The 16,289-nt window shown below is 39.8% G+C and overlaps 2 protein-coding genes across 3 annotated transcripts; one reads left to right on the forward strand and one right to left on the reverse strand.

Annotated features, from left to right (window-relative positions):
- Window positions 1-261: 261 nt before the first annotated feature.
- On the reverse strand, window positions 262-857 carry pmchl (pro-melanin-concentrating hormone, like). Its single transcript, XM_088281559.1, has one exon. The coding sequence runs from the start codon at window positions 780-782 to the stop codon at window positions 384-386; it is 399 nt and encodes a 132-aa protein (XP_088137685.1). The 5' UTR covers window positions 783-857; the 3' UTR covers window positions 262-383.
- Window positions 858-7,003: 6,146 nt separating this feature from the next.
- On the forward strand, window positions 7,004-15,002 carry spag8 (sperm associated antigen 8). 2 transcript variants are annotated; one of them, XM_088282123.1, is made up of 6 exons: window positions 7,004-7,119; window positions 11,983-12,115; window positions 12,236-12,281; window positions 13,695-13,809; window positions 14,413-14,475; window positions 14,855-15,002. In XM_088282123.1, the coding sequence occupies exons 2-6, from the start codon at window positions 12,031-12,033 to the stop codon at window positions 14,954-14,956; spliced, it is 411 nt and encodes a 136-aa protein (XP_088138249.1). In that variant the 5' UTR covers window positions 7,004-7,119; window positions 11,983-12,030; the 3' UTR covers window positions 14,957-15,002. The 2 variants fall into 2 exon arrangements, with proteins under 2 accessions (XP_088138249.1, XP_088138248.1); XM_088282122.1 differs by lacking the exon at window positions 7,004-7,119 and adding an exon at window positions 10,480-10,637.
- Window positions 15,003-16,289: the final 1,287 nt, after the last annotated feature.

A 16,289-nucleotide genomic window follows, 5' to 3' on the forward strand; every position in this document is an offset into this window, starting at 1 on the left:
CTTCTGATCTTCAAATAAACCTCTGTCATTAGCATCTGTCCGGCGGCGGCGTCATGCATGGATCCTTTTTTGGGGGGGTCGGAGGGGTAATGCGTAACGGGCTCGGGGGCCGACAATTTTTATGAATAAGGCCAGAGGGTCGGAAGGCTACCCAGATCGCAGCCGGAGGGCGTGGGACTGGCCAGCAAAAAAGGGTCAAGAGGCCAGCTCTGGTGATTTAGCAAAAGTCATAAATACAAAACACAGGACGCAAAGCACACGTCAGAATACAATTGGTTTTAATCTCAAATGTGCAATTAAGTCGATAGATACACATCATTTTGGAATATACTACATCTCAGCACAAGGCAATAAAGAATGGCTGGGGATCTGTCGAAAGTGTCCTAGACTTCCCAGCATGGCCGGTAGACTCGTCCCACCATGCATCTCATGGTGTCCCGCCTCAGGATGGGGATGCTCACATCCTGGCCGGTGTTTCTACGTTCGATGATCAGGTTGTTGTCATCAGCTCGCCGCTTGTAGAGGGGCAGCCCGTTGTGCAGCACCCGCAGGTCGCGCCAGAGACTAGGATCGGCAACAACGATGACCCTCTGCCCTCTCGTTTTGCCGTTGGCGATGGCATCCGCCTCGCCACGGTTGTTTTCTGCCACTTCCTCGCTGAGCAAGGAGGTGAATGCATCCTGCTCCAAGGAGCTGTCTTCAACCAGGTCCACGGGCGACGCACTGGAACAGTGCAGCAAGAGTGCCACGGCAAAGATGACGCACATTACGGACTTTCTCATGGTGAAGATCTTTTCGGAGACTGCTTGGCTTCAGGGACGAATCACTCGACAGATGTTGCGCTTTCTTGTGGTGACTTAAAAATCTCGGGATGTTTTTATACCATTTGGGATACACGATTGTCCACGTTGGCTTTTGTTCTTAACGTCATCGTAGGTTATCCCGTTGTGCTCAGAAAAAAAGCCGAAAGTATTAAAACAGGGCTTAGTGGGACTATTCCGCTGTTCAAGTGTGTTGTCTTTGCACAAGTTCATTAAAGTCATGCGGGGGATGACTTTGGACCATTGATAACGAAACAGTGGGAATTCTTTGAGCAGCTGAAAGCAAGACGACTTTAATCCAAAATGACTGACCTTTATAATAAAGAAGTTGGATTAACCCCCCCATAGGTGTATTGTGCTTTCACACACCATCATCACTTCTACTCATTGTTCACGATTATTTTTAAAGCAATGACCAAACAGGATTAGCGGGAGATGAAAAAAAAAAATGGTTGTTGAAGTGTTTGTCTTGTTGGCAGCTTCCTGTCAACGTGGCAGAGACAAAGTGAAGTTTGTAGATAATTCTTATCAAGAATATTGCAATAAATCTGCCAGCGTAGATCTGTTCCATCAATCATGGCTGCAAGATGGTGTCTTGACGCTATACGTGCCTCCAAAATAAACTGCAATTTAATTTGACAAGTAAGATCAGAGTTTAAACGAAAGTTTTCAAAATGCTCGATGACCAATGATTAGAAGCTGACCTGTGATCTCTACAATTTTTCTCCTTAATTCAAGTTAAGTTTGCAGCAAGCTATTACAACACTTAGGTATGTAATAAAATGTATATACATGTATATAATAAAATATATGTATATTGGGATTTTTTGTTTGGTAGTGTGTCGTGATATTATTTTGATTTAAAATATGTGCTTTGGCTCATGAACGGTTGGGAAACACTCTTCTAGCTGTTAATTGGCGGAGGGATATACAACCACCAGTACTGAAAGGAGAAAACACAAAGATAAAATTTTTAAAACAATCTAATTTTCAGAAGACCTCGATCAAAAGCACGAATTACAGAAACAACTAAACACGCAGAAGACAAGACATCTCACAAAAGTAAGACGGCACTCACAAAAATATTTTCACTGTGTTTATCTCAACAACCTAAGTACCAATGTTGAGCTTAGGCAAGTGTCCCTTTAAATTTCTATCCAGTATAAGTACAGCCCTTTTCTTTCCAACGTTGTCAATTGGAAACTGATACACCGGAAACCGGTCTGCGGGATTTTTGGAGTTGCTGGATATTAGCTTGACCGATAAAGCATTCTAAAAGAAAACATGTTATTATTAGTTTTCTCCAAAAAGTACATTTATTTATTTTTTTGTTTTGGACATCTATTTGTCAATTTTGATGAAATCCGGTACAAGAGCTGTTTAAAAATATGCAATCAGTGTGGCGTTTTGGTTCCTCGGTCTTATTTTGGCGGGACTAGTTTCTGTTCTCCACCTTCTTTGTCCTTGGTGGCCTTACTTTTCAGGTTGGGAGGGGCTCTGTCTGGAGGCCACCCATTTGCACCTGCAAGCTATCTGCATCCAACACCGTTTAAGAGCGAGTCAAACCAGCATGCAAGTCCCAGATGATTCCCGCTTTTACAATGGTACTTTGGTGGACACTAGAGTCCTTGTGCTGTTGTGTTTTGAATATCAGATTTCCTTTACTTGATGTTGGTTCTCCCTCTCACGGTGTGTGCCTCCGGAAAGTTACTGACGCACTCCGATTCCAGCCTATCTCACCTTACCACAGCTAGTTAAACTCTCCTGAAACGGATCCCCTCAACTCCTCGCTGGATTTCCGGCCACCCGGAAATCTACCAACTCCCTGCCCGATTGGACTGACGCTCGGACACAGCTCGTGTGCTGTGTTAATTAAACCTGATCTCAACTCTCTCGTCGTGTCCTCTTCGCTTTTGCTTCCTACTCTTACATCATTTCCTCAGTCATAGCAAAGAGAACGATGTGAAATTTTTATTTATATGAATTTTGTTTCTCCCCAAATTGTATTTTGTGGTTGGGAAATTAAAGATTAAAATGAACCTGGATTTAATAAAATATGTGACAAAGGCAAGATATTTAATGTTCATCATAATGATTTTAATTGCGTTTTTGCCATAAATTGTCAACTTTCCTTTTAACAAGACTGTAATTGTTAAAACTTCGTAGGTGGACTTCTTTCCCATGGTTTCTTGATGCACAACTTGAGTTGCTCAACAGTTCAGGGTCTCCGTTGTCGTATTTTGTGCTTCTTAATGAGACACGCATTCTCAGTAGGAGTCCGAATATAGCTTGACATTGTCAAAAAAAAAAATGCTGAAATAAGCAAGGAATCTCTCTGAAAAAGATTTTGCTTGTATGGCTGCAAAGGTTGCCCAACAAATTGTATATAGTACCTTTAAGCATTAATGATGACTTCAGAAATGCATGTGCAAGTTACCCATGCTATCAGCGGTAATATTGCCCCCATTCTATCGCAGATATTGGCATTTGAACATTGCGGGGTATACCCCGAACTGTTTTTCAGCCAATCGCAGGGCACGTAGACGAACAACCATCCGCGCTCACACTCACACCTAGGTGCAATTTAGTGTGTACAATCAACCTGCCCTGCATGTTTTTGAAATGAGGGAGGAAACCGGAGTCCCCAGAGGAAACCCACGCAGGCACGGGGAGAACATGCAAACTCCACATAGGAAGGAATCGATCCCGTGACCTCTGCACTGTGAACCCGTCGTGCTAACCAGTCGGTCGCCGCATCAAATTCCAAATAAGAGAAAATTAGCAAAAAACAATGTCATCGCTTTGAACATTAAATATCTTGTCTTTTAAGTGTATTCAAGTGAATTGTGGTAGGGATTTGCAAATTACTGCCTTCTGTTTTTATTTATATTTTACATAACATCCCAACTTCATTAGGAGTGGGATATGTAACTAAAACAGCTGTGTTTGGAAAAGAAGGACACTGAGGTTTTCATCACGGCAACAAATGCCTGATTAGCCTGCAGCTCTGCTGAGCCTGGAGTATTGGATGAAGATTGGCTCGATCAATAATTGGATGTAATTAGAGTCCGACCAGTAGGTCAAGTGACAGGACTGATTTGTACTTTCAGTTTTTCTCTGCTAATTTCCTGATTTTTACCATTGAGGACAAAGTTATTTTGTTGAGCTGCCTGTCTGCCTCGAAGAATGTTCACAAGACTGGAGACCACTTAAGTCATTTTTAATTGGGGCTGTCAAGCACAAAACATTTTTTTTTATTCCATTTGATGTTGTTAATTGGGCTGGATAACAGTTATGTTATATATGCGCAATGGCCAAAATAGTACACATAGGTACACGGCCAATTGAAGAGCTCAACAAAACCGTCAGTTTAAAATGTTTATTGATGCGGTTGTGTTTTGCCGTAGTGTACAACTATTTTAATGAAGGCAGCATTGTTACACTGCTCTAGTATTGTCTCTCTTTAGTTTGTTGCTTTTCCAGCTCAATGTCTCTCCCGCCATGTGCCAGTGGAGCCGCAGCTTTCTGACAGACAGGACACAACAGGTGAGGCTGGGGTGGGTGGTGGGGTGCTGGGGAGACAACCTCAGCAACACACACCACCAACACCGAGGGCCCTCACGGATGCGTTCTCTCTCTGCTGCTCTTCTCCCTTCACACGAACGACTCTACCTCAACGCACCCGGCTGACAAACTCTTGAAGTTTGCAGACGACACCACAGTCATCTGCCTCATCAAAGACAGTGACGAATCTCCGTACCGACAAGAAGTGGAGCATCTGTCGCACTGTTGAAGCCAACACAACTTGGAGCTGAACACACTCAAGACTGTAGAGATGATCGTGGACCCCAGAAAATATCCTTTGCTACAGCTGCCCCTCGCATTGTCCAACTACCCAGAGTCAACTGCCAAGACCTTCAAGTTCCTGGGAATTACAGTCTGTCAGGACCAGAAATGGGAGGCCAACATCGACTCTCAATTCTGAAAATCTCTTGAGGACTTGCACACTTCAAGAACCAAGACAAGAGCTCAAAAAATTCTCCTTGACCCCCCATACCCTGGCCACCACCTCTTCGAGCTCCACCCCTCCGATAGTCACTATCGACCCATACACTCCAAAACCTATAGACATTCACACAGCATTTTACCACTTCCCATCAACTCCCTAAACACTTAATTCAAACTCAATAGTGGCACTTCGCTAATGTTTACCAACTTTGTACACTCCTGTGGGGAATTATTTTTATTATTATCACCGCACGGCTCAATGTCGCAGTTTGATCAATATTTCCCAGAAGTGACACATTGAAGAGCTCGAGGACCTTCTGTATAATTGCACACCTTAAGTTGCATTACATGTACTGCTACTTCACACTTAATAAATGGTGCAACGATTTTATGCATCATCTGCACAACTGTCGTAGTATTATAAGTTTTGCACCACTGGTCACTTTATCTCTGCTCTTATGACTCTCCAAACCTTTGCACAGCTGTCATTGGGGTGGCACTGCACAATGGTCCAAATACATTACGGAAAGTCTTTCTGTATTTATATGTCACGTCTTTGTTTTTCGTAGTTACCTGTTACTGTACTAATGTAGCTCATACTGCCGGGGACAAATTCCTTGTGTGGTTTACATACTTTTAAGACGATTCTGATTCTGATTTGAGGCGCCTGTCTATTTGTATAGAAAACTTTCTCAAGGCCTCCCTATCTCCATTTACATAAAATGGTTGAGTCGACCTGCTCCAGCCAGCAAAGACCGACAGCTTTTCACGTTATCAGACAGTGAGTGGAGGCAGAGACGGCAAGATGAATTAGAATATTCTGGGAATTAATCTTGAGGATTTTATGTTTAATTAATTAAAGATCCATGCCAACCTGCTGGGTGCCTGCTGCCCCGCTGTCAGCAGCATCTCCCTCCTGAGAGTTGACACGACTTTAGCGTAGGTAAATCTCCGGGGTTCGTGTGCACATTCATGTTCTTGTCCGCTTCAGCCTGTGTAAGTGGACAATCGATCGGCACGGTATTTTTGATTTTGTGGAGGTGATCACGTTTGATGTCAATAAATTCAAACTATTGTGCAGAACGCTATCATATTTTCATGGGATGAAGAGGACAAGAGTAGTAATGTGCATTTGCCTTTTGGTGGCAATCGGTTGCTGTTTTAGACGACAAAACTGACAAAGCGAGCAATATTATCTCACTTGCCTCCCTGCTGTGACGTAGACGGTGAGACAAGAAAAATAAAATGTGAAGCTCATCCAAGTGTCCCTTTAAACCCAGAAAGCAACGTAAGCAATGAGAACTCAGAATGTTTGAGTGCTGCCTAAACCATACGTCACACTGATTGAACGGATTGTTATTGCAAAAAAAAAATCTAATCTCTGGACAAGAAAAGCTGAAATAAATTTACAAAGCCAGTACCATGTTAGTTGGTGCTCCTCTGCAGCCTGAACAACCAAGGGGGTGTTCTTGTGAGCGATAACTAAAATAAACTGAAAGGAAAAGAGGAGGAAAAAAAACATTGGTGCTTGCTAGACCTGAAGAGCACCGTGGAATGTTGAACCAACTAATGATGGAAAACAACACAACTCCTAAGAGTGCCAAGATGAAAGCCAAACACTGCTCTCAGCAATTATCTGAGGCTCATGTCGGTAATGGCAGCTGGTGTGAGCTGGTACAAGGTCAGGGGAAAGATGAAAAGCAAGAAGAGGAAAGATGACCATGGATGCGTTGCTATGGAATGATTTAATGAAGGAAACCAAAAGTAAGCAGAGAGTTTCGGGCGCAAAAAAAAAAAAAAAAAAGAAATGACGACAAAAAGAAAGAAAAACTTTCAGTTTTGCTTGTACTCCTAGCATTTACTTCCCTAAAGTCACAGAAGGGTAATGATACCGTTTCTATTGTGGTAACTACGAGACTATTGAATACAAGCAAATGTCTGCTATTTTGTGAACCCAATAGAATGTAATGGTAGGTCTAAAATAATCCACCATGGGAAGTGTCTGAATCACTCCTCTTTTCTGCCGTCTAACAGTAAGGGACTGGTTCGAAGTCTTTGCCGATGTTCATGTTGCCATGGAGACCAGTTATTGAGCAGATCGCATGCAACCTTGCCCACACAGGCCAGATTAAGCATACTGACATCTTAGTAGACCTATAAGTAACAGCTTATGAAGGAAGAATTCTGTCTTTTTGTTTCAATAACTTAGATAAGCTGTTGGCTCACAGAAAGAAATAATACGGGAGGAGGAAGGCGACATGGGCGATACATTCATCAGACGCTCTATTAGGTACACCTGCACTCTCTAAAAATATATCTTTTTAAAGATAATAATATTATTTATGTAGCGCATTTCACAACAGCTGGATCATAGAGCTGCATGAAAAGGGTAATATTTCAAAAAGTTAACAATATGTTAGGGATAGTTTGTGCAGACAATGTTGTAGTGGTGGTGTACTACATTTTTATGAATTTATTGCTGTGTAGAATTGTACATACAACAGAAGCAAAACAAAACTGTAAATGCATTAAGTCAAAGCATGACACATGTATCTTATACTATTAATGAGTTTGTTGCATTGCTGTTGATAGGAATTTATGCTCCCACGCAGTTTACAAAATGCCTGCCATCTATCAACACCTGGAAACCGACTGTATTATGAAGAGCGTTTAGCCCGCTGAAACACAGTTTGATAGTTTGGAGAGTTCTGACTGGGCTTTCATGCCGAGCTGGCAGCCCGTTCCAGACATACTGGCTGCCTGACAGTCAAAACTTTGCTGCAGAGTCTCAGCAACAAGCTCTGCGGTTTTCATTTGGTCTCGGATCCACTGTAACAAGACCAGGGTGTTATATTTAGCGGGGTCTGCATCACTTTCAATAAAGACAAAGGAGATGTGATGAGAAATGGATTGGTATAGTTGTGTCAAAAAGCACACTGTTTTATCATTCAAATACAGCGAAAAAAAATTAAATGATAAAAATAATACGTCCTAGAAATCAATTAAGGAAATGTTTGAGTTGAGAGTATGTATCAATCACACAGTGGAAGTGTTAAGAACAAGAAAAAAAGCATCCTGCTATTGCTGAGTGGTAAGGGATATACTGTCCATTATTTGTTGTATTATAAGCAATTCAGGAAATTCAGGAGTTCGGTGCATTAGTCTGTTATTAAGATCATTCATTCATAAAAAAAAAAACATTTATTGTGGTGACTTAAGAACAGCTGCCCTTTGGAAAAGAGGAACAGCAAAACACGAGCCTAAGTTTAACCTTGCTGTTACAATGAAGATTGGATGGCTCAATGATTGGATGTAATTAAATGTCTAACAGGTGGTCAAATGACAGGAGCACATTTTTTTTTTTTTTTGCTTCCCTTAATTGCACCTCAGGGGACAAAGCTGTTCGCTAGAGTCTTGCAATCTTCCTCTGCAGACACATGACGGAATGTGAGGAAGAGCATTCACCCTTCATCCTCCACAGAGAGGAAACTTCGTTTTTTTTGGGGGGGGGGGCTTCTTTTTAATTGTGGCTGCCATATACGCTTGATGGCCACAATAGTGGGTATGCTTGGATCGGAGAGTCACTTAAGAAACCAATTAAGGGAGGAGTAAAGCAAGACAAAATGATAATTATCTCGCTCTGAGAAGGGTATGTATTAACGTGGCAATATTTAATTTGGTGGTTTGATTTTTGTAGGGGCGTATATCGAGACATTGTACACTGAAAGGTGCTATTATTTGCAACGGTTATCGATTCTTAAGAAAATACTGTCAACACTGCAGAGTTAGTACACTGAAGTAAACAATATGTAAATAACACACATAAGCATAGAAATAGAAGTAAAACGTAAAGACTCTGAAATGTACTTCATTGTCAATTAATCAATTAATTATCACAGAAGGAAAAAAAATACTTCGCTGCACACAAAAGAGGTTCCCTCTTCTCCATCAAAATAATTAACTAGCTGTTACTCTCAAAATTAACTTAAACATTCTATATGTCTTTTAGAGTTGCAACGATCAATCAATTAGTCGACGATTAATAGATGATCAAAAATAATCAACAATGATTTATGATCATTGATGAATCCTTTAGATCACCTTTTTAATTTAAAATGGAAAATAGCAACATGACTGAAAGCAACAGGAGTGAGTTTTTCCTTCACTGTCAGACATTCTTTACTCTACCGCATTAATTATCATTTTTTTAAACCTAGGATGACTGTCTGAATCCTTAAAATACATAAATAAGTCATTGGCACAACAAAAATAATAATAATAATCAAAACAAAACATTACAAAAAATATTCAACACCAACACCACTTCCCATTCCAATTGCTGAAATTCCATCAAATATACAGAAAACTAAATGAGTAATTACTTTTGGCCTTCCCATGGCCTGCACAAGATGCAACGTATCTTCCAGTGGACTGTGTGACTTGTGGAATATTCAAAATTTTACCTAAGGGGGAAAAGTGTTCGGGAAACAGCATTGAGGAAAACCCCAGGACACTTAATTGTGTTGTTTCTGTATATCCGTAAGGTATGGCTGTGAAAAGAAGTAGGCCTAATTATAAATATGCTTGCGGAAAAAAAAAAGCTACAGCATTTAAAGTATAATATTGGATGGTAAAGTCCAATTTTAGGAAGTACAGACTGGCAACAGATACTGCAGTTTTTTTTTAGATTTTAACTTTTTTAAATTGTATTAATTTGTATCAGATCAACGTGCAGAGGATTTTGCTTAAAGGGGAAGTCATGCCCCCCCCAAAAAAATGTTAGCAAGAATATGTTCTGTGCAGCCACACTAGTCAAAACACACCATTCTGATTAAAATAACGTGTTTGTAGAATATGAGTTAAGTGCCGTAGTAAAATCCACCCTTTTTTTTTTGTCCATCTCAGAGGGCGGCCATTTTTGCCACTTTCGTTGACTAAAAATGACATCATCATCAGAGCCATTAATGGTCATTAGATGACCCCTGTGTAATTGTGATGTCATTTCAGTCGATTAAAGTGGCAAAATCCCCCACCCCTTAAAGGCTGAAAACAGGTGGATTTTGCTTCTTAACTCATATTCCACAAATGTAATATTAATCGGAATAGCTTGTTCAGAAGTGAAGGCACAAATAATATTTTTGGGTTGACTTCCCCTTTAACAAAAACTATATATTAATTTTATCCATTCCACATTTTATGTCTGGGGACACAAATAACACTGGTTAAATTCAATGGCCCTTACAATTATGCTCATTCAGAGAAGAAAAAGTCTTTCACGTTGTTGTTGATCGAGGTAATTTGCATAACTTTTACACCAGTGTTCCCAGAGGGTTGCTAACGTTGTGGACTGAGTAAGACAAAAATGCAAAATTAGCTAATGATAACAAATTTAAATATATACTTTAGTTTTGAACACCAGGACCAATTTGGGAGAATACGCGAGCAGGTTGTTTTACGTTTTACAGCAAACAGACTTTAGTCGTTTGAAATGTACATAGAAATAGACCTAATTCAAGCAAATCCGAAATGGGCACACTTTCGAAAATAGATGGCTGGACATTAAAATGACGTCACTTTCGCTCGTAACGTGCTTCATTTGCGCAAAGGTTTAAAGTGCTGTGTGTTTACCGTTACCATGGAGACACTTCCGTCGTATTAACGCGATTTCTTCATGCAGTGCCCTTCCTCGGTTGAAAGCTGACACCTAGTTCATCTAAGTCTTGGTTTATACAGTTTAATTGTTCAAAATTTGCTTAAATGGCGGACGGCGCAGTTGCTGTAAGTAAACATAATGACGCCCCGGAAGAGGTGAGTTCTCTGGTTGTGGCTTGGGGGGCATGATGTGCACAAATCGGAGGAATTACTGAAATGAGTTTGTCATTAGTTGGGGGGGGGGGACACCACATGATGCAACAATTGCAGATGCAATTCGAAATGTATAATAAGCATTCCTATGTTTATATTGAAAACTGTAAATATGATATTCAAATTAGCGTGGGAGACGTAAATGGCTGCATTCGCAAGCAAATGTTCCTTTCAAATTAAAAGCTTGAAACTCGGTAGGTTTGGCTCAGTTTATTAGCACATAATTTACTTTGGGGAAAAATATTACACACCACCAAACAAATGATCACAAAAAGAGGATTTACAGGTTATGCTATATTGTTCTGTCTGTCACTAGGCGTAACTGGCAGCTATAGATGAAAAATGATACATTATTATGAAGTAAAATTGAATAATTTCCTGTGGTCCTTCACTTGATGACAACATACTAGTACGGAATATCAACGTACTTAATGATGTTATGTGTTATTATTACATTGTATTACAGAAGTCATGTAATACATGTCAAGTCAATGAGCATGAAACTAAATTTAAAAAAAACACGAAAAACACTATTGGATTTTTTTAATTTCATTTTATTGTTCATAAATGTAGATTAACCGTGAAAAGAACAAAAATTTACTTTAGATTCACCTTCCTGGACGATATCATCGGACAGTGCCCCCCCCAACTGCACGCTTGTCCTCCATATGCCTTTTTTCCTTGCTTTGCATTAAGTTCGGTCATTAATGAAACTGTAAAATTGTAAATGCTGATTTATTTCAAAAAGCAAAATAAATCACCTGCCAGAGGCTCCAGAGGACGATCAAAACAGCGCAAAGGATTATTGGCTGCCCTCTCCCCTCACTGTCGGACATCTACACCGCCCAGTGCCTCAGCAGGGCTCTCAATATCGTCAAAGGCAATACCCACCCAAACTCTCACCTGTTCGACCTGATGCCCTCTGGCAGGCGCTACAGATGCATCAAACCGAGGACCAATAGACTGAGAAACAGTTTCTTTCCGAGATCCATTTCCATTCTAATCTCTCACACACACACACACACACACACACACACACACGACCGCCCTTACCTTGCAGAACAGCAACGTGATGTGTTTTTATATACCCTATTCAGTATTATTTTCCATTGCACTAACTATTCTCTTATTTATCTAATTTATATATTTATCTGAATTATTGTTGTATTGCACTGGAGAGGGGAGCTCTCTAATCTCGTTGCACACTTGAGTACAATGACAATAAAGGGATTTCTGATTTCTGATTTCTGATTTCTCACCCAAATGTCTTTTTTTATCCAACTCCAAGCAAACAAGGGAGCACATCCTGAGACATGGACATAAAGGAATTCTCACCATGAACATGGGAGCTAAGATGGAGAGTATCACAACCCTGAAATCAGCATTTGCCCCACCAAAGAGTCCAGGGGTGAGACTGCGGGGTATGTGTCGTTCTTTTTTTGGCAGGCCACACACTCTAAGGGACTGCCCTAATTCAACAATCACATGGTTGACGTGTTACACTGCCACTCACTTTATTTCTTCATCTTTCATATCTTCAGGCATCAGGTCTGAGCTTTTGGAAAGAAGAATTGCCCAGATAATAAGGTAGGTTTTAATTTGACATCTTCAATTTTGTTCTCACTGTTACAATGACAATAAAGAAAAATGTTATTCTTGTCATAACTTAATTCCCTTACTGGAACCTTCATTTAGCCTACGATATGAAATGCAGCGTTTCTGTTTATTTAATTTGAGGATTGCTGTTTTAGGGATACTGCCATTCACCTTCATTGCTCTTCATTTTAAGAATGCTCAAACTGGTTCTCAATAGGGTTGAGGTAAAGGGATGAATGTGGTGAAGCCATGAAATTATTAATATTATTATAAAATATCTTGCAGGACGGGTTGTCTTGGATGAGAATTATCTTACTCCAGAAGGCATGGCTCTTTTTACATGACGGCAGGAAATGGGCAGTTTGAAACTCAATTATTTTGCAGAGGTCATTTTGACATCTTCAGGCATCCATTGACCTCAATCGCTAAGCACCAGCCAAAGATGCAACGCATTTGTCAGTGAATGTTGGAAAATGAGCTGTCATGTACCAACTCCAATTCCGGTGAAGTTGGGACGCTTTGGAAAACATAAATATAACAGAATACCAGCATTTGTAATTTTTTTTTTACCTATAGTCAACTAATTATACCACAAAGACAATATATTTATTTAGGGTCCTATTTTCATGTCTAGCGCAAAGTGCAGTGTAACTGTTTATTTTGTTATTTTCCTATACTTTGCACTGGTAGAAATGGGTATCTGCGCCGTTGTGGGAAGAAACACCCTGCCAATCATAGCAGATCTCCTTATACCTGGTCTAAGCGCGCGCAGTGCTTGAGGGCTTGACATTGCAGAAGCAGAAATATACCCGCACGGGTCTGTGCATGACAGTGGTGCACGCAAATTGCATTTGTACAGGTGAATTGCAAGATCTCCCCTTGCGGATTATGTCGTTAGCTATGCATGTGAAAATGAATGTCTTTCCTTTTTCGCGAAGCAAGAATATGAAACCTGCTGTGGTCAGGAAAACCATCTGAATTATGGCAATACTTGGGGACACTGTACTGCATTTGTATCGCACAATAGAACAGGAAACAAGACCAGAACAGAACATGTTCGAGTGATTATGTGAACCGGTCAAAAATGCCCAATATGGCAGCGTACAGTGCATGTCATTTTGATACAAAATCATCTGAAATATTTTTTCAGGGAATCAGATGCCATTGCTGTTTGCATTTTTTTGCCTTCACTTTAAAGTGATTTGATGTAATTAGGCTTTTCTGGGAAGCAAATGATCAAATTTGTTTGAGATTGATTTCATTCAGCAAAACAGACTGAAGAAACATCAAATGCAAACAAGGAAAACTAAAACTCTGGTTTATTTTACGTAACTCTGTCCCATTCCTGTCAAAAACAGCAACATTAGCAATAATGAACCGACATAATGTTGATGTTTTTTACAGAGAGAAGATTAATGCAGAACGGAACCCACCGCTTCCCCAAACTGACTTCTGCACCACAACTCAGAGGGATTTTCGAGTTGAGGGATTTGTACCCCAAACTACTAAAATCAACCGAGTACGTATCTTCACATACTATTTGAGTGTTATCTACTTTATCTTTATCCATTCACGCCAGTTCCACATTCTTCACTTTGATTTTTTAAGACACGTCGTGTCACAAAGATGGAGGCCAACAATTTTTATGAGTAAGGCCGAAGGGTCGAGGTCGGAAACAAACCGAGATAGCGGCCGGAAGGTGGGGGACTGACCGTCAAAAAAGGGTCAAGTGCCCAGCTCTGTTATTTACCCACCGGTTGAGCAGATGGGTTGAAGCACTTGTGTCCAGAGCCAAACTTTTCTAACTTTTTTTTCCCCCTACCATCAATGCCAACAAATTAGTCTTTAATTAACACACTTGCTTTTAGTAAATGAGACGATACTTTTAGAGGGAGTCGGGAAGTAAAAAAAAAAAAAAACATGTTAAGAGATGGACTTAATATATATATCCGATAATTTCTAGTTGTTAAAAAATCTCACATTTCAATCAATTTAGAATGTTTGAAGTACTTTATAAATTTCCGCACGTAGATTACATGTCAGTTGTATTTTTGACCATCATTGTCCTCTGTAGACTGTGGTATATCTATATATTTTTTTATTTTGTCCCTTCTATTTCCAGTTTCATGATTATAAAACTGAGCAGGCTATCAGCTATTGGAGTGAAAATTACCAGCGGATACAGGTGGGTCACATGGGGATATACTTATACCCTTTTGATTTAATTTTGCTTTCTATCATTGACAATTTTTTTTTTAGATTTTTGGTTTTATACAAAAAAAAAAAATCAGTGAAAACTTGTAGTCCCTTCTTTGGCTTACACAGCACTAATGGTACCATCCAATTTGTGAGACATAATAACCGCAGTCGCTCCATGAATGAGATGTGTTTGTGCAGCAAGGTCAAAAGGAGGATGATTAGTGATGCCGGCTGAAGATTTCTCCTCCCAATTATTCCCTTTTTGCAGATTCTGCAGCATCTATCAATTCTGAACACAAGCCACAGCCCATCCGGTTCAAGATGCATTTTCAGCATTTCAACATTTCTCTTGGTTTGTGTTGCAGGGTGTGAGTGCGGTAGAGTCCCCCAACACACCTTTTAGGAAGTCAGCCCAGTTTTCCACACCCATCGGTGAGCAGCGGGAAGACATCGACCCCTTCATTTAATCATCGTCAAAATGAATGTTTTTGAAATAAAGTAAGGTTATCCTTGTATTCTTCTGCTGGTGACGTCAAGCTATCGTGACTGATTTTTATAAACTACACTGACAAACATTTTTTTCCTTTAATATTCTAAACACAACTCATTTTTATGGTTGGCCACATCGTAGACCTTGTAACGTGATTTATTTCTCAATGGAACCTCAACTAATTGGACAAGGAGTCGTCCGTTAGCGACAATTGTCATCTTAAGTATTTTTCTTGCGGCCTAAAAACACCCAATACAGTACAAAATAAAATAAAAATGTTCTAAAGTGTTTGAAAGTTGTAATGTTTAGTCAAAAATACATTGTTGGTTCTTGGGGCTGAGGACTAAGGTGTGCATCTGGTGGCGTTCATGAGCCGTGGAAAAAAAAAAGAGAAGCTCGTATAGCAAGAAAAATGAATTAGACACAGATTTGCTTTAGTGTGGTAAACTGCACCCGGCGATTTAGTTAACTGCGTTTTTTTTTTCTGCGTGCGTAATGGTTGAAGAAAGTGAAGTTTGTTTTAAATCAGCTACGCTGTATAAATGGGGAGTGATATTTACTTGAAAAATCCTAGTAAAGTTTTTTTCACTCCAAATTTTTTTTTTTTACAAAGCACATTTCATACAAAGGGGAACAAAGGAACAAACCCATAACCTCAAGGTTGGGAGACAGCCACTCGACATGTGTGTCATGCTACTACTCCCGTGCATTAGTATAGGTGTGAGATGGAAACCTCAGAATCCTACAGCAGTTTTTGACCTTTTAGAACAGGTGTGATCAAACTATGGCCCGGGGGCCACATGCGGCCCATTAAACGTTTTAATCCGGCCTGTCAAACTTGAAATAAAATTAAATGTATACACCTTGTTAATGTTTTATTTTCTAAATACTCTGGTGTGTCAAACAGATATTTTGTTGTAATGTTTTTTTTTCATTTTCATTTAAAATTAAATGTTTTTTTTTTTTCTCCGATGAGGTGAGGTTACCAAAACACTCCATCCACCTGCACCTGGTCCCTCTGTCAAATTTTAGAACCCATTGTGGCCCACCAATCAAAAAGTTTGCACACCCCTGTTTTAGAGATATCAGCAAAATACTCACAGTCACACAGCCATAGTTCAGGAGTAGAGTGGCCGTCTCCATATCTAGACGTTGTGGGCTGTTACAAAATAAAAGTAAACGCAGACTTTTTTTTTAATTAAAAAAAAAACCAAGTATAATTTACTCCCAAAAAATCTTATGAAATTCAGTTAGAATGTCTGAGTGAAAAAAAAAACAATTTTTGAGTCAATATCAGTCCCCATTTTTTA

This window comes from Idiotropiscis lumnitzeri, chromosome 18, assembly GCF_059441095.1.
Source record: "Idiotropiscis lumnitzeri isolate Australia: NSW breed Sydney's pygmy pipehorse chromosome 18, RoL_Ilum_1.0, whole genome shotgun sequence".
NCBI lineage: Eukaryota > Metazoa > Chordata > Actinopteri > Syngnathiformes > Syngnathidae > Idiotropiscis > Idiotropiscis lumnitzeri.